Source organism: Ascaphus truei, chromosome 13, assembly GCF_040206685.1.
Source record: "Ascaphus truei isolate aAscTru1 chromosome 13, aAscTru1.hap1, whole genome shotgun sequence".
Lineage (NCBI taxonomy): Eukaryota > Metazoa > Chordata > Amphibia > Anura > Ascaphidae > Ascaphus > Ascaphus truei.
Genome location: NC_134495.1, coordinates 9,466,243 through 9,489,076, shown reverse-complemented (window position 1 = coordinate 9,489,076; position 22,834 = coordinate 9,466,243). Strand labels below are relative to the sequence as shown.

Genomic DNA, 22,834 nt, shown 5'->3' with positions numbered 1-22,834 from the left:
CGCCACACTGCCGCCCGCTGTCCATCTTCAACCATCTGCAGACGTGGGACCTCTCCTGCCGCCGCCGCCCGCTTCATTCTCCGCTGACATGGGACCTCTCCTGAAACTTGGAAAGTGAAAAAGTAATTTTCCTCGATTGTAAGGGCCAAATCGATGGTGCGCCTTACAATCGAGGAAATACGGTATATATATATATAGACATACATACACACACACCTTTTTTTCTATTTTGGTGGTGTTCGTTTTAGTAGAATTGTTAAAAAATATATATTTTTTCACTTTTTATACACATTGAATATTATATAATAGTCATCACTATTTCTATACTAAGCAAGAATTATTAGGAATATATATATAATGTGGCAGGGGTTTTTCGACTCCTGTCCTCAAGACAAAACAGGTTTGGTTTTCAGGCTATCCCAGCTTCAGCGCAGGTGGCTCAATCAATGGCTCATTCTTCGATTGAGCCACCTGTGCTGAAGCAGAGACATTCCTGTTGAGGGGTCTTGAGGACTGGCGTTGACCACTCCTGTAGTAAGGGATTGTATGGTTTTACTGTAGGACCTAGAGGGGACGTGAATATTAGGAGATTATATTATCTGCAAGGAACTGTATGATCTATTCATCTAATATATACTCTATATATGGAATATTATATTATGTCGTGTGTTTCCTTGATCTATTGTAAAGATTTTATTCTGCCCCTTTTAATGAATTGTTGTCAGTGTATAGTGTAATTTATATCCCTGCATTTCTGCACAATAAGTTGGTATATAAGGGGGAATTGTTGTATGGATAGAAGGATCCTCCTGATAAAGTGACTTGGGCCACGAAACGCGTTGACTCCCCCATGGCCGCTCTTGCCGGGTGCTGGCATTGCACCTATGCTTAGATAAGTTATCTATACACAACTCTGGAGCGGTTCTGTCTCTGCATCACAATTCTAAATGTTTATACAGTTTGTGGCATGGTGGCAGGGGTGTAGCTATAGCCCGAGCAGCCCTGGGGGCCGCACTCTTGGGGGGGGTGCTGCTCTCCCCCCTATCGGGGCACATTGCGGGGCCCGAGATGCAGTAGGAAGCACAGAGGGGAATCCCTTCCTCTGCATGTGGGCGGGGACTGGCTCAGGGGGCGGGGCCTCAGATGCAGTAGGAAGCACAGAGGGGAATCCCTTCCTCTGCATGTGGGCGGGGCTTGGCTCAGGGGGCGGGGCCTCAGATGCAGTAGGAAGCACAGAGGGGAATCCTTTCCTCTGCATGTGGGCGGGGACTGGCTCAGGGGGCGGGGCCTCAGATGCAGTAGGAAGCACAGAGGGGAATCCCTTCCTCTGCATGTGGGCGGGGCTTGGCTCAGGGGGCGGGGCCTCAGATGCAGTAGGAAGCACAGAGGGGAATCCTTTCCTCTGCATGTGGGCGTGGCTTGGCTCAGGGGGCGGGGCCTCAGATGCAGTAGGAAGGACAGAGGGAAATCCCTTCCTTTGCAGAGCCTCCATAGATGGGTGGGGCCTATGGCAGGGGGTGGGGCCTACATCAGAGGGTGGGTCCTCAAGTAGTGCACCTGGAGCTGCAGCCTAAGAGACAGGCTGGGAAAGGTGAGAGGGAAGGGGCGGGGCCTCGGTAAGTAGGCGGGGCTGGAGCTGCAGCCTGAGAGACAGGCTGGGAAATGAGAAGGTCAGTGGGCGGGGCCTCTGTCAGTGGGCGGGGCTTGAGCCTAAGACCGGCTGGGAAAGGTGAGAGGGCGGGGCCTCAGTGAGTGAGCGGGGCTGGAGCTGCAGCCTGAAACACAGGCGGGTAAAGGTGAGAGGGAGGGGCGGGGCATGGGTCAGTGGGCGGGGCTGGGAAAGGTGAGAGGGAAGGGGCTGGGCCTCGGTCAGTGGGCGGTGCTGCAGCCTGAGAGACAGGCTGGGATAGGTGAGAGGGAGGGGCGGGGCCTCGGTCAGGGGCGGGGCTGGGAAAGGTGAGAGGGAGGGATGGGGCGTGTCTTCGGTCAGTGGGCAGGGCTGCAATCTGAGAGATAGGCTGGGAAAGGTGAGAGGGAGGGAAGGGTGAGAGGGAGGGAAGGGGTGGGGCCTGGGTCATTGGGCAGGGCTGGGAAAGGTGAGAGGGAGGGAAGGGTGAGAGGGAGGGAAGGGGTGAGAGGGAGGGAAGGGGTGAGAGGGAGGGAAGGGGTGAGAGGGAGGGAAGGGGTGGGGCCTGGGTCATTGGGCAGGGCTGGGAAAGGTGAGAGGGAGGGAAAGGTGAGAGGGAGGGAACGGTGAGAGGGAGGGAAAGGTGAGAGGGAGGGAAAGGTGAGAGGGAGGGAAGGGGCGGGGCATCGGTCAGTGGGCGGGGCTGCAGCCTGAGAGACAGGCTGGGAAAGGTGAGAGGGAGGAAAGGTGAGAGGGAAGGAAGGAGCGGGGCTGCAGCCTGAGAGACAGGCTGGGAAGGAGGAGGGGAAGGGTTAAATCACAGGGGTAAAAACAGACATGTAAGGGAAAGGATACAGGAAGGAAGAGACAGAGAGAAATACATAAGAGGGAAAAGAAAGACATGAGATAGACAGCGAGCGAGCAAAGAGAGAGAGAGAGCAAAGAGAGAGAGAGTGAGCAGAGAGAGAGCAGAGAGAGAGAGCAGACAGAGATAGAACAGAGAGAGAGATAGATAGCAGAGAGAGCAAGGAGAGAGAGAGCAAAGAAAGCAGAGAGAGCAAAGAGAGAGAGCAAAGAAAGTGACATGAGGGGGAGAAAAGAGAGAGACATGAGGGGGAGAAAAGAGAGAGACATGAAGGGGCCCTTAATTTGTTTTGCCTGGGGGCCGCATGTCTAGCTACGTCACTGCATGGCGCCACATACTTACTCCCTATTATTTGGGGAGAAAACCCTATAACCAAAACTACAACAATCTCAGAAAGTAACCAAAGAAAGTTCTCATTTAGAAATGAGATACTCCATGCAGAATCATAGTATATAATAAGTATTCATCCCTTCCTAGGTTAGGTTACGGTGCCACCGTTCTCTGTGCATACAAGGTGGGGGGCTTATAAGAATAATAGGGGGTGGGGGATGTATCCAGGGTTGCAAACTTGAGCATTGCTCCAAAAACAGGTGCAAAGTGCATTATTTCAACTGCAGCTATGTATGGAGGAGCTTGTGTTCTGGGGAGGAGGGAGGAGCTTGTGTTCTGGGGAGGAGGGAGGAGCTTGTGTTCTGGAGGAGCTTGTGTTCTGGGGAGGAGGGAGGAGCTTGTGTTCTGGGGGGGAGGGAGGAGCTTGTGTTCTGGGGGGGAGGGAGGAGCTTGTGTTCTGGGAGGAGCTTGTGTTCTGGGGAGGAGGGAGGAGCTTGTGTTCTGGGGAGGAGCTTGTGTTCTGGGGAGGAGGGAGGAGCTTGTGTTCTGGGAGGAGCTTGTGTTCTGGGGAGGAGGGAGGAGCTTGTGTTCTGGGAGGAGCTTGTGTTCTGGGGAGGAGGGAGGAGCTTGTGTTCTGGGGGGGAGGGAGGAGCTTGTGTTCTGGGGGGAGGGAGGAGCTTGTGTTCTGGGGGGGAGGGAGGAGCTTGTGTTCTGGGGAGGAGGGAGGAGCTTGTGTTCTGGGGAGGAGCTTGTGTTCTGGGGAGGAGGGAGGAGCTTGTGTTCTGGGGGGAGGGAGGAGCTTGTGTTCTGGGGAGGAGGGAGGAGCTTGTGTTCTGGGGAGGAGGGAGGAGCTTGTGTTCTGGGAGGAGCTTGTGTTCTGGGGAGGAGGGAGGAGCTTGTGTTCTGGGAGGAGGGAGGAGCTTGTGTTCTGGGGAGGAGGGAGGAGCTTGTGTTCTGGGGAGGAGGGAGGAGCTTGTGTTCTGGGGAGGAGGGAGGAGCTTGTGTTCTGGGAGGAGCTTGTGTTCTGGGGAGGAGGGAGGAGCTTGTGTTCTGGGGGGGAGGGAGGAGCTTGTGTTCTGGGGGGGAGGGAGGAGCTTGTGTTCTGGGAGGAGCTTGTGTTCTGGGGAGGAGGGAGGAGCTTGTGTTCTGGGGAGGAGCTTGTGTTCTGGGGAGGAGGGAGGAGCTTGTGTTCTGGGAGGAGCTTGTGTTCTGGGGAGGAGGGAGGAGCTTGTGTTCTGGGAGGAGCTTGTGTTCTGGGGAGGAGGGAGGAGCTTGTGTTCTGGGGGGGAGGGAGGAGCTTGTGTTCTGGGGGGAGGGAGGAGCTTGTGTTCTGGGGGGGAGGGAGGAGCTTGTGTTCTGGGGAGGAGGGAGGAGCTTGTGTTCTGGGGAGGAGCTTGTGTTCTGGGGAGGAGGGAGGAGCTTGTGTTCTGGGGGGAGGGAGGAGCTTGTGTTCTGGGGAGGAGGGAGGAGCTTGTGTTCTGGGGAGGAGGGAGGAGCTTGTGTTCTGGGAGGAGCTTGTGTTCTGGGGAGGAGGGAGGAGCTTGTGTTCTGGGAGGAGGGAGGAGCTTGTGTTCTGGGGAGGAGGGAGGAGCTTGTGTTCTGGGGAGGAGGGAGGAGCTTGTGTTCTGGGGAGGAGGGAGGAGCTTGTGTTCTGGGGAGGAGGGAGGAGCTTGTGTTCTGGGAGGAGCTTGTGTTCTTGGGAGGAGGGAGGAGCTTGTGTTCTGGGGAGGAGGGAGGAGCTTGTGTTCTGGGGAGGAGGAGGAGCTTGTGTTCTGGGGAGGAGGGAGGAGCTTGTGTTCTGGGAGGAGCTTGTGTTCTTGGGAGGAGGGAGGAGCTTGTGTTCTGGGGAGGAGGGAGGAGCTTGTGTTCTGGGAGGAGGGAGGAGCTTGTGTTCTGGGAGGAGGGAGGAGCTTGTGTTCTAGGGAGGAGCTTGTGTTCTGGGGAGGAGGGAGGAGCTTGTGTTCTAGGGAGGAGCTTGTGTTCTGGGGAGGAGGGAGGAGCCTGTGTTCTGGGAGGAGCTTGTGTTCTGGGGAGGAGGGAGGAGCTTGTGTTCTGGGGAGGAGGGAGGAGCTTGTGTTCTGGGGAGGAGCTTGTGTTCTGGGGAGGAGGGAGGAGCTTGTGTTCTGGGAGGAGGGAGGGGCTTGTGTTCTGGGAGGAGGGAGGAGCTTGTGTTCTGGGGAGGAGGGAGGAGCTTGTGTTCTGGGGAGGAGGGAGGAGCTTGTGTTCTGGGGAGGAGGGAGGAGCTTGTGTTCTGGGGAGGAGGGAGGAGCTTGTGTTCTGGGGAGGAGGGAGGAGCTTGTGTTCTGGGGAGGAGGGAGGAGCTTGTGTTCTGGGGAGGAGCTTGTGTTCTGGGGAGGAGGGAGGAGCTTGTGTTCTGGGGAGGAGCCTGTGTTCTGGGGGAGGAGGGAGGTGCTTGTGTTCTGGGGAGGAGGGAGGAGCTTGTGTTCTGGGGAGGAGCTTGTGTTCTGGGGAGGAGGGAGGAGCTTGTGTTCTGGGGAGGAGGGAGGAGCTTGTGTTCTGGGGAGGAGCTTGTGTTCTGGGGAGGAGGGAGGAGCTTGTGTTCTGGGGAGGAGCTTGTGTTCTGGGGAGGAGCCTGTGTTCTGTTAAAGTTGTGGTAAACTCTTCTAAGAGATCTGTCCCAAATGTAAGAAGCCAGATTAACAAGATATCTATGTCATTGTTATGACATCTATATTATTATATTATTATAATTATTATTATTGGTGCAAATTGACGTAAAATGCACATTTTTGCCTCGTCTTTTGGGGAAAATGTCACCATTTTTGACACATCCCCAAATGTATATACGCATACTGTATGTATCATGGTTTTGCTCTTTATATTATGTGTGTTTGTAGAATAATGTCCTGTAAGAAGACATTGAGAGGCCAGGAATAATAATTGCACTGATTTATAAACGCAGACTTGCTGTGTGACCAAAAAAATGAATGCATGCAATTGTCCAGCTAGCTCAGGGCAGCCAACTCCGGTCCTCAAGGGCCATCAACAGGCCAGGTTTTCAGGATATATCTGCTTCAGCACAGGTGGCTCAATCAGTCCCTGCTTCAGCACAGGCGGCTCAATCAGTGGCTCTGTCATTATGACTGCACCACCTACCAGGGATATCCTGAAAACCTGGCCTGTTGGTGGCCCTTGAGGACTGGAGTTTGCTCACCCCTGAAGGAAATGAAGATCTCTGCAGATTGAGATGGTGAGCGGAGGTGGAACGCTCTGCAGAGAAATAAGTTGATGGTGAAAATGAGCATTTTACACCGAATTAGATGCGACAAATGGATGACTGCTGATTATTGAATGAAGACTGACAAATAGATAAAAGGAGTGGACATCTGACATGATGGCGAAGCAGGGCACGGATAGGGAGAGAGTCTCACCTCTACGGCAGGAGGGATGTCTGACTAAAGTTGTCGGTACAGGAACTGAGAAAGCCATTAGATCAGAAACCAAAGGAGCCAGATAGTAAAAAGCCCTGAGGAGGCAAACTGGAGCCCAGAGACAAAAGAGAGGTGAAGACCCCCAGGGGTTCTGACACGGGGGCACCGCAGGACTGTCCCGCAATGCCCCAAATTGATATAAAAAAGCCGGGGCACTCAGCAGATTGGAGATAGTGCCACGGGGGCGCACAAGGACACAGATAAAGTAGTCTGTGGCATATCCATAAGAAGGTTGAGAGCACACGTGTGGACTTGTAGAGAGGTGCAGTCAGCGGCGGATAAATCCGCCCCCCCCCCCACATGGCACTTACCTGTGTCGGCCATCTCCTTTCTGCTGCCCTCCTGACCGGCGGCGTGTTGCCATGGAAACGAGACGCCGTGTGCCGTCACGTCATTAGACACCGGGATTCCAAAGGAGCAGGAGGGCGGCAGAAAGGAGGCGGCTGACACAGGCAAGCGCCTTCCCGTTAGGTCCGATAGGCCCCAGAGCGCGGCAAAAGCATATGGGGGCGGAAATTTTTGCCGCCCCCAAATTTTGCCGCCTGGGCCTAACGGGAAATCTGACACTGGCTGCATTTATTATTAAAACTAGTCGACGTTTCGGCCCCAACCTGCGCCTTTCTCAAGTCTGTGTCCAGGTTGGGGACCAAAACGTCGACCATTTGTAATAATAAATACACCTTTATGCACACGCGTGTGCTCACAACCTTCCGTATTCATCTTCAATGTCTCAACATTCAGCATTGGGTACAACTGGTCTCCCAGATACGTGTGAGAGGATTAAACCCATTAAAAAAACAAAACTCCAAAAGATACAAAGGATGGCAAACTTCTGTGTGTGTCAATAGGTGGAGGAAACATTTTGTGTCTATAGATGGAGGAAGCGTCTGGTGTCTATAGGTGGCGAAACCGTCTGGTGTCTATAGGTGGAGGAAATGTCTGGAGTCTATAGGTGGATGAACCGTATGGAGTTTATAGGTGGAGGAACCGTCTGGTGTCAATAGGTGGAGGAACCGGCTGGTGTCTACAGGTGGAGGAAACGCCTGGTGTCTATAGGTGGAGGAAAAGTCCGGTGTCTATAGGTGGCGGAACCGTTTGGTGTCTATAGGTGGTGGAAACGTCCAGTGTCTATAGGTGACGGAACATTCTGGTGTCTATACGTGGCGGAAACCTTTTGGTGTCTAGCGGTGGGGTAACCATCTGGTGTCTATAGGTGGCGGAACCGTATGGTGTCTATAGGTAGCAAAAATGTCTGGTGTCTGTAGGTGGAGGAAACAACTGGCGTCTATAGGTGGAGGAAACGTCTGGTGTCAATAGGTAGCGAAAACGTCTGGTGTCTGTAGGTGGAGGAAACAACTGGCGTCTATAGGTGGAGGAAACGTCTGGTGTCTATAGGTAGCAGAAACGTCTGGTGTCTGTAGGTGGAGGAAACAACTGGCGTCTATAGGTGGAGGAAACAACTGGTGTACTGTATGACGGCTACTGCTCGTTTTAAGTCAACTACAAAATGTCACTGCTGATATTTACCCCAAACTTCCTACGCCCCTGTGGGGTTGTTCATTAAAGTGTGTCGGCAGCACGGAAAGTGCCATGAAAGTCATTTAGAGTTTTTCGCGCTGCAGTGCCCCGATCGGCACTATTGCACTTTGATTTATAACTAACCCCCCTTTTACTCCCCCTCTGTAGACTTGCAGAAAGTCTTCTCCTACCTGCCACGCCTCCAGCTGTTGGGACAAATTCAGTTTTTGCTGGATGGCGTCTAATAACTGAGTGTTCAAAGACATCAAATCATCTCTGCAGCCGCCCAGCGCCAGCTCCACCGCATTCTTCCTGTACCACAAGGAAACACCGTGAGAGTGTCAGGGCTGGCGCCCTCAACTCCGTCCTCAAAACACCACCCCTCCCCCCCCACCAACAGGTCAGGTTTTAAGTATATTCCAGCTTCAGCACAGGTGGCTCAATCAGTGGCTCAGTGTTCAACCCCAACAGGTCAGGTTTTCAGGATATCCCTTCTTTAGCACAGGTGGCTCAATCAGTTCCTGCTTCAGCACAGGTGGCTCAATCAGTGGCTCATCGACTGAGCCTCTGATTGAGCCACCTGTGCTGAAGTAGGGATATCCTTAAAACCTGACATGGTAGGGGGTCTTGATGACCCCTGTGTTAAGAGTATGTATGTATGTATGTATGTATGTATGTATGTATGTATGTATGTATGTATGTATGTATGTATGTATGTATGTCTTTATTTATAGTTATATATTATAGCTATATTTATATATTATATAAGAGTATAAAATAGAATTACTAGGCCTGCCTCGTCAGGCAGCAAAACAGCGTGGAATACACAAGTAATTGATCTCTGAAGTGGGATTTTGTTGCTGCAGAAACAAATGTAAAATGCACAAACTTTTAAAGCGCCCGAGCAGCTGACCCAGGAGGCCGAGCGGCCGACCCAGGAGGCCGAGCGGCCGAGCAGCCGACCCAGGAGGCCGAGCGGCCGAGCAGCCGACCCAGGAGGCCGAGCGGCCGACCCAGTAGGCCGAGCGGCCGAGCAGCCGACCCAGGAGGCCGAGCGGCTGACCCAGGAGGCCGAGCGGCTGACCCAGGAGGTCGAGCGGCCGACCCAGGAGGCCGAGCAGCCGAGCGGCTGACCCAGGAGGCCGAGCAGCTGACCCAGGAGGCCGACCCAGGAGGCCGAGCGGCTGACCCAGGAGGCCGAACAGCCGACCCAGGAGGCCGAGCAGCTGACCCAGGAGGCCGAGCGGCCGAGCAGCTGACCCAGGAGGCTGAGCGGCTGACCCAGGAGGCCGAGCAGCTGACCCAGGAGGCCGAGCGGCCGAGCAGCTGACCCAGGAGGCCGAGCAGCTGACCCAGGAGGCCGAGCGGCTGACCCAGGAGGCCGAGCAGCTGACCCAGGAGGCCGAGCAGCCGACCCAGGAGGCCGAGCGGCCGAGCAGCTGACCCAGGAGGCCGAGCGGCTGACCCAGGAGGCCGAGCGGCTGACCCAGGAGGCCGAGCGGCTGACCCAGGAGGCCGAGCGGCCGACCCAGGAGGCCGAGCGGCTGACCCAGGAGGCCGAGCAGCTGACCCAGGAGGCCGAGCAGCCGAGCGGCTGACCCAGGAGGCCAAGCAGCTGACCCAGGAGGCCGAGCAGCTGAGCAGCTGACCCAGGAGGTCGAGCAGCTCAAGGTGTGCAGGTTACATAATTACTTGGCTATAGCTTCATCCCGCTCTTTGATGGCTCTTAGTAACTGCTCGTGTGTTTCCTTATTTTGGGTCAGTGCCAGCAGATGGTCTCTCTCTTCTTTTAGGGCCGTCATTTCCACACTCAGTAATGTTACCTAGTAAAAGAAAATAATATTTCTGCATCGCGGGTAACAATGGAAGTATTTACAAGATCAACATTACATTTACCCCCCGCCCCCAATTCATTGTGATCTGTATATCAAATAAAAAAAACCACGTCGTGAGCACAGACGCACGCCTCGAACAGGTCGGCAACCCTGCCCTTCCCCGTTATCTGTTAGCATACAGTGCTTCCCCTGCAGCCAGGGATTCTGGGTGATGACATGCAGATGAGCGCTCACACTGTGTGATCTGCGTATTTTTTTCCACCTTTTATTAGAACCAAGAATTCTGCAAATATTGAGGTGTCGTATGTGCGGGTTTATTAAATCACATACTGCAGAAAGCAGAGGGGGTGCAACGCAGAAGGGACTTTGTACTCCGGTTTGCTACATAATCGCGTGACTGCCTAAAAATGGGGTCGTTATAAAGTGAGAAATATCTGTTTTACTACAAATTTGATGCCGTGAAGGAGAAGGTAAGAGACCGTTACAGAAGGAGGAGGTAAGAGACTGTTACAGAAGGAGGAGGTAAGAGACTGTTACAGAAGGAGGAGGTAAGAGACTGTTACAGAAGGAGGAGGTAAGAGACTGTTAAAGAAGGAGGAGGTAAGAGACTGTTACAGAAGGAGGAGGTAAGGGACTGTTACAGAAGGAGGAGGTAAGAGACTGTTACAGAAGGAGGAGGTAAGAGACCGCTACAGAAGGAGGAGGTAAGAGACTGTTACAGAAGGAGGAGGTAAGAGACCGTTACAGAAGGAGGAGGTAAGAGACAGTTACAGGGGGAGAAGGTAAGAGATCGTTACAGAAGGAGGAGGTAAGAGACCGTTACAGAAGGAGGAGGTAAGAGACTGTTACAGAAGGAGGAGGTAAGAGACTGTTACAGAAGGAGGAGGTAAGAGACCGTTACAGAAGGAGGAGGTAAGAGACTGTTACAGAAGGAGGAGGTAAGAGACTGTTACAGAAGGAGGAGGTAAGAGACTGTTACAGAAGGAGGAGGTAAGAGATCGTTACAGAAGGAGGAGGTAAGAGACTGTTACAGAAGGAGGAGGTAAGAGACCGTTACAGAAGGAGGAGGTAAGAGACCGTTACAGAAGGAGGAGGTAAGAGACTGTTACAGAAGGAGGAGGTAAGAGACCGTTACAGAAGGAGGAGGTAAGAGACTGTTACAGAAGGAGGAGGTAAGAGACTGTTACAGAAGGAGGAGGTAAGAGATCGTTACAGAAGGAGGAGGTAAGAGACTGTTACAGAAGGAGGAGGTAAGGGACTGTTACAGAAGGAGGAGGTAAGAGACTGTTACAGAAGGAGGAGGTAAGAGACTGTTAAAGAAGGAGGAGGTAAGAGACTGTTACAGAAGGAGGAGGTAAGAGACCGTTACAGAAGGAGGAGGTAAGAGACCGTTACAGAAGGAGGAGGTAAGAGACTGTTACAGAAGGAGGAGGTAAGAGACCGTTACAGAAGGAGGAGGTAAGAGACTGTTACAGAAGGAGGAGGTAAGAGACTGTTACAGAAGGAGGAGGTAAGAGACCGTTACAGAAGGAGGAGGTAAGAGACTGTTACAGAAGGAGGAGGTAAGAGACCGTTACAGAAGGAGGAGGTAAGAGACTGTTACAGAAGGAGGAGGTAAGAGACCGTTACAGAAGGAGGAGGTAAGAGACCGTTACAGAAGGAGGAGGTAAGAGACTGTTACAGAAGGAGGAGGTAAGAGACCGTTACAGAAGGAGGAGGTAAGAGACTGTTACAGAAGGAGGAGGTAAGAGACTGTTACAGAAGGAGGAGGTAAGGGACTGTTACAGAAGGAGGAGGTAAGAGACTGTTACAGAAGGAGGAGGTAAGAGACTGTTAAAGAAGGAGGAGGTAAGGGACTGTTACAGAAGGAGAAGGTAAGAGACCGTTACAGAAGGAGGAGGTAAGAGACCGTTACAGAAGGAGGAGGTAAGAGACTGTTACAGAAGGAGGAGGTAAGGGACTGTTACAGAAGGAGGAGGTAAGAGACCGTTACAGAAGGAGGAGGTAAGAGACCGTTACAGAAGGAGGAGGTAAGAGACCGTTACAGAAGGAGGAGGTAAGAGACTGTTACAGAAGGAGGAGGTAAGAGACTGTTACAGAAGGAGGAGGTAAGAGACTGTTACAGAAGGAGGAGGTAAGAGACTGTTACAGAAGGAGGAGGTAAGAGACTGTTACAGAAGGAGGTAAGAGACTGTTACAGAAGGAGGAGGTAAGAGACTGTTACAGAAGGAGGAGGTAATTGACTGTTACAGAAGGAGGAGGTAAGAGACTGTTACAGAAGGAGGAGGTAAGAGACCGCTACAGAAGGAGGAGGTAAGAGACCGTTACAGAAGGAGGAGGTAAGAGACCATTACAGAAGGAGGAGGTAAGAGACCGTTACAGAAGGAGGAGGTAAGAGACCATTACAGAAGGAGAAGGTAAGAGACCGTTACAGGAGGAGAAGGTAAGAGACCGCTACAGAAGGAGGAGGTAAGAGACCGTTACAGAAGGAGGAGGTAAGAGACCGCTACAGAAGGAGAAGGTAAGAGACCGTTACAGAAGGAGGTAAGAGACCGTTACAGAAGGAGGAGGTAAGAGACCGTTACAGAAGGAGGAGGTAAGAGACCGTTACAGAAGGAGGAGGTAAGAGACCGTTACAGAAGGAGGAGGTAAGAGACAGTTACAGAAGGAGGAGGTAAGAGACCGTTACAGAAGGAGGTAAGAGACCGTTACAGAAGGAGGAGGTAAGAGACCGCTACAGAAGGAGGAGGTAAGAGACCGCTACAGAAGGAGAAGGTAAGAGACCGTTACAGAAGGAGGAGGTAAGAGACCGCTACAGAAGGAGGAGGTAAGAGACCGCTACAGAAGTAGAAGGTAAGAGATCGTTACAGAAGGAGGTAAGAGACCGTTACAGAAGGAGGAGGTAAGAGACCGCTACAGAAGGAGAAGGTAAGAGACCGTTACAGAAGGAGGAGGTAAGAGACAGTTACAGAAGGAGGAGGTAAGAGACCGCTACAGAAGGAGAAGGTAAGAGATCGTTACAGAAGGAGGTAAGAGACCGTTACAGAAGGAGGAGGTAAGAGACCGTTACAGAAGTAGAAGGTAAGAGACCGTTAAAGAAGGAGGTAAGAGACCGTTACAGAAGGAGGAGGTAAGAGACGTTACAGAAGTAGAAGGTAAGAGACCGTTACAGAAGGAGGAGGTAAGAGACCGTTACAGAAGTAGGCGGTAAGACACCGTTACAGAAGGAGGAGGTAAGAGACCGTTATAGAAGGAGGAGGTAAGAGACCGTTACAGAAGTAGGAGGTAAGAGACTGTTACAGAAGGAGGAGGTAAGAGACCGTTACAGAAGGAGGAGGTAAGAGACCGTTACAGAAGGAGGAGGTAAGAGACCGTTACAGAAGGAGGAGGTAAGAGACCGTTACAGGAGGAGGAGGTAAGAGACCGTCACAGAAGGAGGAGGTAAGAGACCGTTACAGAAGGAGGAGGTAAGAGACCGTTACTGAAGGAGAAGGTAAGAGACCGTTACAGAAGGAGAAGGTAAGAGACCGTTACAGAAGGAGGAGGTAAGAGACCGTTACAGAAGGAGGAGGTAAGAGACCGTTACAGAAGGAGGAGGTAAGAGACCGCTACAGAAGGAGGAGGTAAGAGACCGTTACAGAAGGAGGAGGTAAGAGACCGTTACAGAAGGAGGAGGTAAGAGACCGTTACAGAAGGAGGAGGTAAGAGACCGTTACAAAAGGAGGAGGTAAGAGACCGTTACAGAAGGAGGTAAGAGACCGCTACAGAAGGAGGAGGTAAGAGACCGCTACAGAAGGAGAAGGTAAGAGACCGCTGTAGAAGGAGAAGGTAAGAGACTGTTACAGAAGGAGAAGGTAAGAGACCGCTATAGAAGGAGAAGGTAAGAGACTGTTACAGAGGCCGCACCCTCTCCCCCGGCAGTCAGTGGGGAAGAGAGCGGGTCCTCTGTATATGGGGGATATGCCGCCCTAATCCCACGCCTGCTCGCGCAGTCACAGGGAGAGGACATCTGTGCAGATTAAAGTATATAATCAGAAGGAGAAGAAAGGAATCCTATCAGGGTGCGCTCGTGTGTGAGAGAGCGGCTGAGTGGGCAACGTCACTGAGTTTGTATCGGGGGAACAGGTACAATCCCCGGTGTCGGCTCCTTGTGACTTTGGGCACATCACTCTCTCTCCCTGTGCCTCAGGCACCAAACACATAGAGTGTAAGCTCCACGGGGCGGGGACCTGTGTCTGTAACATTCCTATGTGCTGCGTCCCGCGCTGTGCTGTAATTGTGACGCGCTGTGTGTCCCGTTGGGAGAAAAGCGCTACATGGAATAAAGTAATTATTATTTTACCATCATATTTCCCTGGGCAGGAGAATTCATCAAATGGAGCCTCTTAAAATGTCAATAACTAAAATATAGCTTTTATTTATAGAACTAAGAATTTCAGTGATAATTTATAAAATGTGTTACCAGGAAGTAATACATTGAGCGTTACCTGCCGTTGTCAGGTATGTGGTGCTGATTATTTACAGATAACAGGGAAGACGTAACAATAAAAGTGATATGTATTAAAAGTGATATCTGGTCCTCGTCTCTCTTATCCCGTGTCTGGGAATCTGATCTGTTTCTCTTAATCTGTCGTCGCCTTTAGCATCCTTCATTGACAGGCACTTAGTCTATTATTGACGTTTCACAAACAGTTGTTATCACTCCCAGAATATCCCTTTCCCCTGGGTTTACGACTGACGATTGTCTTAGTATACATATATAAAAACGAGTGGGTAAGAGGCTCTTTGATGAAGTGCCTAACGCTTTGATTATACAAGCTCCGGCTGGGCACGGGCGTTCTCGTGAGGTCATCGATGCGATGCGCGCGCCCAAAACCTGCATTACAGGCAGGAGGCTGAACCGCTCACGTGCCGCGGGCGTCGCCTGCAGAAAACTAAATCCCGGGGCTGTTCTCTGGTCTGCCGCCCTGCAGTTTGTGTCTGCGCGCACATCGCGCTAGGTATGTTAACGTTTATTGCATTCAAGCAATTTGTTATTGCCCCACATGGTGGCGCGCAGCAGCACACGGTCTGCCGTTTTCGGTATAATAATGGCCTCAGTGTGCGAAACGCGCTGCAGTATTTTGTACTGCTTTGCTGCTATGCACGTAAAATAAACCTGTTTTTAATCAGCATTGCGATTTAGCCCTGCGATTTTTTTTTCACGGAGTTGTGCACCTTCCAAGTACCGCGGTTCAGCCGGATCTTCTTCAAGTGGTTAAGGGAAAGGTACGGGTTTAGGGTAATAGTGAGGAAAGAGAGGTGAAGGAGGAGGAACACTCTCTACCTATATGTTGACCCTAAAAGACAAAATGCTTTCCTTACATTCGACTCCTGTGTGCAGCAGTGTGATGTCAGAGGTCAAGTAGTGCCCCCTACACGCGTTTCGCAAACCAATCGTCTTCTTTAGGGGGGGAGCCCGGGTGAAACGAGGACCCCTTTTTAGTTCGTAGGTTGCCATGGCAACACCGTGCTTGACCCACCTGCATGTGTCCAATTTAGTCAAAAGATACTGTGTCTTTCGTTAGAAAAGACATTGTGTATCCGAGAGTGGGAATGTATTACTTATTACACCCCTGACCAAATCATCACATTGGTTGAGCTATGGGACGGCGTGTAAAAGGAAACGGGGTGATTGCTATTCCTTCAATTGATGGAAAGAATGTCTTCACAACGTACAGGTTGTGGTAACAAATACAACCATATGTCCTATATATAGTAACACAAAATGCTCCGTATTTAGTCAAGGATAGAAATACATCGTATATATTTTTTAGAAATAACAATTAAAAATGATCGCTTTGAATAAAATCCGGTGGGTCGTAAGACAGAGAAGGGGTGTATACAAAAAAACACAAAAATACCCAGTGCTACATCCAATTTGACAAAATACAAAGCTAAATACTTCAATGTTTGTATTCTCATGAGTAAGGGTCATTTAGTTAAACCCTTTGGCTAAAGCGTTATAAGCCTGCAGCCACGTCACGACATGACCAGTATGCAGCCACGTCACGGCATGACCTCCATGCAGGTCCTAACACTACCCAGTGAAAATTCTCATTTACCTCTGCTGGAGGGACAAAAGGCCTCCGTGGACCTGTCCTGCACAGGAACATGGAAATACCTGCTACTTAAAAAGCAGGGAGGGGTGAGCTTAAACTCAGGGAGGAGGGGCCACCAAACAGGTCAGGTGTTCCGGATATCCCTGCTTCAGCACAGGTGGCTTAATCCGTTGCTCAGTCAACAACTCCACCAACTGTGTGCTGAAGCAGGGATATCCTTAAAACCTGACCTATCGGTGGCCCTTGAGGACTGGAGTTGGCCACCCTGTGCCACTTGATGTTTTGCATTTAATCCACAGCTCGCTCATCCCAAACAATCTTCCTTGGCTTGTCCTACAATTTTTATTCTTGCTCATGTAAAACATAGAAATCCATTCTTTATTACGGTCTCGCTCCAGCGCTCGATCAGAAGAAGTCCTCACCTGGCCGTGAAGGCGTTGCAGCTCCTCGAAGGTTTGCTTCATTCTTACTTGTTCTCCTTGTAAAAGTTCCCGCAAAGCCCTGGAGTCCTCACTGCTCTGCCTGATCTGTTCTTCGAGACCATCATCATCATTTTTCCTTGAGCTCTGCAAAAACAGACAATGTGTCACTGCAGCAGTGCAGTGTCCCCGGGTGTGTAAGCCACAGAATGTCATTGTGAATGTGTGCATGTATGTATGTCTTTATTTCGCCATTGGTGTACATGGAGCTTCACGGCAGTAATACACATGACATAATAATATAAATAACAAATAATACTTAATGGGAATAAGCACTTGAGACATAAAAGTAACATTAGGAAAAGGAGTCCCTGCCCCGAAGAGCTTACAATCTAAGTGGTAAGTAGGAAGAACGTACAGATACAGTAGAATGGTGTTCTTGTAAGTGCTTTTTTTTTTTTTGACTGTGTGTAACATCTGAAAGTGTCTGTGGAGTTAATTTTGGAGTTATTATCTCTGGATGTTTCCTGTCTATATCTTTACGCGTGGAGGCATTCTGAATATCTGGACTAACATTCTGATTCATTTCTTCAAACAGGTATGTTTCTGCGAGCTGAATCCTTCTATCAATTGCAAGAGAACTTAAATCTAATTAGCAACTATTTGGTATGTTTCTGTGAGCTGATTAGGCAAACCCCTCCCTTAATTGTTAGTCAAGTGAATGTATTTAAGACAGGCTATTTGTGGCTGTGTGTAACATCTTAAAGTGTCACATATAAAGTGTCTGTGGAGTTAATTTTGGAGTTGAAATTGGAGGTGAACATTACAAGAAAATCTGGACTCTGCAACACAACAACAACAACTTTGCAACTGTAAGAAGGTGACTTTCTAAATGCTGTGATTATTTGTACTCTTCCTCTCCTCCAATACCTGGGAACTCTCTCCTCCTGCATCTCTCCTCCTGCATCTCACTACTCCTATACCTGGAAACTCTCTCCTCCTGCATCTCACTACTCCTATACCTGGGAACTCTCTCCTCATGCATCTCACTACTCCTATAACTGGAAACTCTCTCCTCCTGCATCTCACTATGCCCTCCCTACTGCTTTTATCTGTTTACTGTTTCCTCACTCCTTTGTGAAAGATTCTGTTCTCTCCAACTTCCCCACTCCCCTCCTATCCACATTTATTCATCTCTCCTCCTCTCCACCATGCACTGCACCATTATTTATACACCTCTCTCCCAACAACTTCTTTACCCCTCAATAAAAAGCACCCCCACAAATCCTCTCTTCACACCCTCTATCTACTCCTTCCTGCTGCTGGGGATCTCCCCTAAGCCTGAAGCCAGACATACACACACCTGCTCTCACCCACGCCTCCATGCCATCTACTCCCTTACTAATGCTGTTAACCTTCTGATTTAATACTGACTAACCTTAAATCTCACCCCACAAATCAAGCATCCCAACAGCCTGCACTCATGGCTATTGTCCCATAGTCACTCCTACCACCCATTGTGGCCAAGCACTGCCATCCACTGCACTTATTCCCCCACTTGCTGTCTCTGTAAGTCTCCCATTAAACCTCTTAGATTGTAAGCTCTATGGGGCAGGGATTTCATTTCCTATTGTCTGATTTTGCTGCACTTATTGTATTATTATAATTCCCTGTACTGTATTCTTTGTGAAGTGCTGAGTACACTTTTGGCGCTATATAAATAAAGATATACATACATACATACATACATGTGCGTCTGCAAGGTGATAAGGTCGATGTATGAGGTGTATGGGATCCACCACAGAGCTACTCATATGCTTCGTTAAGGAGGTGTGTTTTAAGGTGGGTCTTAAAGGTGGAGAGAGAGGGTGCTAGTCGGGTATTGTGTGGGGCAGTCAGTGAGAGGTTTTAGGCGGGATGGGGCTTTAGACACAAATGGGGTAGAGAGAAGACATCCTTGAGCAGAACGCAAGTGTTGGACAGGTGTATAGTGAGAAATTAGGGCTGAGATGTAAGGAGGGGCAGAAGAGTGTATAACCTTAAAAGTGAGGAGGAGAACTGAGTGTGACATGCGGGATTTGATAGGAAGCCAGGAGAGGGATCTCAGCAGGGGAGACTGAATGATTCTCATTTGCCAATAAACATGGCAGCAATGAACAAGGTGCAAAATGGTGAAGTACTGCATACATTAGGGGTGTCACTTGGTTTATAAAGGGGGGGAACTGGGAACAGAGTGTGGTTGTGAGGATGGGTGTACATGTGAGGTATATGGGACACAGGTACCGCTGATTCACAGGTGTCCAGGATGCTAAGTATAAGGCTCTTGAGCTCGCTCAGGGCGGTACGGAGGCTGCCAGCTGGTATGTCTTTGGCAGATGAGGTTTCGGATGACTCGTCCATGGAGGAATCGGTGGAGACGGCGGAATCTGCACTTTCGTTCCCTCTGAGCTGGCAGCAGAGAGAGCGAACCTGGCAATGAGCTTCCCACAGCTGCAACCTCAACTAAGACAAAAAGACCAGTAATGGAGCAATGAAGAACTCACAACTACTCTGGTGATGTCAACAGCCAACCAAACTTTGGGAAAGAACCCCTTAAAATATTATAAGCAATCCCAGGACTCCAGAAGAGTCGCCTTGTGAAGGGACTTTAGAAGCTTGAAATTCAAGGAGACTCAAACATAGCCCCCATAATAGGGATGGGGACTTCACTTTGCCTAACGCGGTGCTTGGTAAAAGCACTGCATACACTTAGTAACAAAACAATCCTGTGTGTTATTGTGTGTATATATAGTTAATTAGGCATGTGTATCCAGCCGCTCCTCCTCTTACCGTGCACCCCCCAACTGGAACAGTCTACCGGAGACTCTCACAGCCGTCACCAGTCTAAGTTATTTCAGAACTAAAGCTGTCTCACATTTTAATCTGGTCTGTAACTGTTACATACGCCTATAATATATATTATCTCTAACTGTGCATGCAATGTCTCGTATATAATGTATAACCCTGTTCACTTATGTAACTATGCCCAGGACATGCTTGAAAACGAGAGGTAACTCTTAATGTATTACTTCCTGGTAACACATTTGATAAATATCATATATATCATATTTACCTGCTCCCTTTCCTGTTCCTGCTCCTCTGCCTCTATACTCTGCTCGATCTCGGAGAGCAGCGACGTGCTTGTACTGTTTAGATGTTGCAGACTTCTCTCCTCCCTGAGCTCCTCCATTTTCCCCTGGAGCTGCCGATAAGACAGTCGGAGTTCTTCTAACTCCAGCTGACTCTCGCCCAGCTGCCGGCGAGGTAGAAAGAGCGACATTTACAGTGTAAAACATGGACGAAATGAACCCTGTTGAGTATTAGCTTTGGTCTGTGGATATGTCACTGCTTATAATAAACGGGACGCAGAAGAATGGAAACTTCAATGGCAGAAGGGCACCTTCAGTTTTGGAAAAGTCTGACACAGAGAAATGCGAATCCCTCTTGTTTTCCCCAGCCGATCCCTACATGGCCATATACCCAGCGCTGTACAAAACAAACACTGCACAGAATAATAATGTATAAGGAGGGAGGGGGTGGGAGAGGGAGGAGGGGGGTGGGAGAGGGAGGGGGGGGGGTGCGAGAGGGAGGGGGGGGTGGGAGAGGGAGGAGGGGGTGGGACACCTTTTTATTGGACCAACAAGTAGTTGATAAGCTACAAGCTTTCCAACCTCTCAGGGTCGGGTGACCCAATGAAGGTCCCTGAGAGGTTGGAAAGTTTGTAACATATCAACTACTTGTTGGTCCAATAAAAAATATCATACCCCCTACTCCTGGGGGGCTCAACTCCAATCCTCAAGACCCCCCAACAAGTCAGGTTTTCTGGAAATCCCTGCTTCAGCACAGGTGGCTCAATCGAAGACTCAGTCTTTGACCGAGTCTCCGATTGAGCCACCTGTGCTGAAGCTGGGATATCCAGAAAGCCTGACCTGTTGGGACGTGCTTGAGGGCTGGAGTTGCTACTCCCCTCTCCCTCCTTTGTTACTACATGGAAGAAAGGACCAACGTGCCCCCCCACCCTCCTGTGCCTAGATAATAATATATAATACAACCTGTTGTAAAAGTAAACAGTAGATACAATGAATGCGAGCCCAGAGAATGTTCGGCCATTTCTCTCTTCTTCCGTTACTTATCCGGAGTCTCCCGCTCTCTCTTATTTCCCCAGAGTTTCTAGCTTGTCCTAATAACACATCCCAATCTTCCCACCTAACGGCGACCTTTCCATCCCAAGCCCCGGCGCTCCTCCCAGGCTGCGCTTCACCTGCTGAGGCGGGTCTCCTGCCTCTTCCTTCCTGATATAGAGATGTAACTTACCTGCAGGTCCTTCTCGCAGCTCTGCTGACTCAGGAGTAACTCTCGGTCCTGCAGCCCTTCTGCAAGGCCCTGGAGCTGAGTGTTCTCCTCCATCACGGCGCTTAGCTGCTGCTCCATTTCCCACTTGCGATCTGAAAGCATCTTTATCTGAAAGCCCAAAAAGGTAGGCGTCAAGTGGACAGGCCGGAGGGAAGGGCGGCCCCGGAGTACGTCCAGGAGACGGAAGTATCTGGAATCTGTAAGCTGCCCTACAAAGAAGGGGGCGGTAAAGCCAGGCAAAGAATGTGCGCTGCCGTGAAACCAGGGACTAGAACCAAGCAGGCGCTGAGTGGGAGGGCTAAGGAATGTCAGGAGATAAAGCGGAGTGCTAAACAACTTCTCTTCCACAATTAACTCTTTACCTTAACTTCAAGCATTAAACATTTTTATCCCCTCAAACTTCATTCTATTTTATTCCTTAAAAATCCCCCCCCCCCCCCCCCGTGTGAGCACATTCCGACAGGTCCGCAACTCTGCCCTTCCCCATTATCTCTTAGCATACAGTGCTTCCACTGCAGCCAGGGATTCTGAGTAATAACATGCAAATGAGCGCACCTTTTGCTTCTTATCCATTTTAACATGGGCCCCCTATAAGCTTATGCGTGCCGCATTACACAGCTTTTTCAGCACAGCCTGGCTTTAAAGAAGTGCAGAGCCAGTAACCCCACTCAAAGACAGTTGTTTCAACCTTTTCACACTCTTGTTTATGGCGCCATCAGCAAGCAACTCACCCTTTGTGATTACTGTACGAAAGGTAAATGTTGAATTTGCTAATGTCCACAACATAGCAAGGCCCATTTACTGTAAGAATCCTGGATTACACGTGCAACGAAACAAGTTAAACAAGCTCAATATCGCCAAAGCAACACATAAATCCAAAAGACTGTTCATGGTCCCAAAGTTTAGCAAAGTATCCGGCCGCTCCTCCTTCTCTTACCATGCACCCCACAACTGGAACAGTCTACCGGGGAGACTCACAGCCGCCCCCAGTCTAAGTTCTTTCAAAACTAAAGCTGTCTCACATTTTAATCTGGTCTGTAACTGTTACATACGCCAATAGTATATATTATCTCTAACTGTGCATGCAATGTATTGTATATAATGTATAACTCTGTTCATTAAATGTAACTATGTATTGTTATCATAACTCTGTGCCCAGGACATACTTGAAAACAAGAGGTAACTCTCACTGTGTTACTTCCTGGGAACACATTTGATAAATAAATAACATAAAAGCATGAATAAATATGGCACTCCATTTCTTTACAATATTCATAAAATACAACAACATTTGTGTCTGGATATTGCTCTGGTAGTCTATATGCAACGTTACAATAATCAGTGTGGATGCGTGAGACGTAGGGGGCTTGCACTGGAATTTAAACTAAATTACTCCACCTCAAAAAGGTGCCCTTCTCACCCACTCCCTAAAATACAAAATGCATTGCAGCCCAAGAGACACAAAACCTAATGTAACGTTCTGCTGAAATACTAACACAAATAAAATACATTGAGTAAAACATAACTTCCTATTAAATAAATTGGCAAACAATATCTGCACTAAAAAGATGGAACAACATAGGATGCCACAACGTAATAAAGAGAGGCAGAAGAGAGCAGGCCTTCTTTCTCTCTCCTAAATGCACTCGCTCTGCTACCCAACCAGAATCCCCCCCCCCCCTCAGACTGTAGCTTGTCTGGTTTGATCTGAGCTGTCAGCCATGGGGTAGCCAATTCCAGTCATGAAGCCAACAGGTCAGGTTTTCGGGATATCTCTGCTTCAGCACAGGTGGTGAAGCCCTTGTGACTGATCCACTGATTGAGCTACCTGTGCTGAAGCTGGGATAGCCTTAAAACCTGACCTGTTGGTGGCACTGGAGGACAGGAGTCGGCCCCCTCCGTGTTAGCCCACGAAGAAAAGCTTGGTATTCATATAACCGTGGCTATCAAATGTGGAATATGCAGAACTCAGAGTTAATATCTGCCTCCAATTTCTGAATTTGGTCGGCCATGCCGGTGACGAATTGGAACAAAACCCTCCATATAGTTTAGGTCTCTGTTACACATGAAGGTCAGTTGGCAAGTTGTGTGTGTGTGTGTGTGTGTGTTACCATCACACCATGCTTTACCTCCTGTGCAATGATCATCGTCTCAATGTTCCGATGCATGAGCCATTTTTATGCTCGCCGTCCTGCGCTAACAGCTTTTTTATTCCATCTCCCTTTTTATTTCTCTTACTCCCGTTCGCTCACCGCGCTTTTTTTTTTGCATTCAAATCATTTTGTCCAGCAAAAA

The 22,834-nt window shown here is 49.7% G+C and overlaps 1 protein-coding gene across 3 annotated transcripts in view; it reads right to left on the bottom strand.

Moving 5' to 3' along the window:
• BICDL1 (BICD family like cargo adaptor 1) overlaps positions 1-22,834 on the bottom strand; it is a 46,890-nt gene that overhangs the window by 2,720 nt on the left and 21,336 nt on the right. The window contains exons 4-10 of one of the 3 annotated variants that reach the window (XR_012787722.1): positions 20,501-20,647; positions 19,260-19,439; positions 18,431-18,649; positions 16,151-16,294; positions 9,485-9,615; positions 7,984-8,104; positions 6,215-6,322 (exon numbers count right to left, since the gene is read on the bottom strand). Coding sequence is in view for 2 of the 3 variants with exons in the window: in XM_075568392.1 (XP_075424507.1) it covers positions 7,984-8,104; positions 9,485-9,615; positions 16,151-16,294; positions 18,431-18,649; positions 19,260-19,439; positions 20,501-20,647 (942 nt within the window). In the remaining variant the exon portion in view is untranslated. The remainder of the gene's footprint in view (positions 1-6,214; positions 6,323-7,983; positions 8,105-9,484; positions 9,616-16,150; positions 16,295-18,430; positions 18,650-19,259; positions 19,440-20,500; positions 20,648-22,834) is intronic. The other 2 variants (XM_075568392.1, XM_075568393.1) reach the window with 2 other exon arrangements.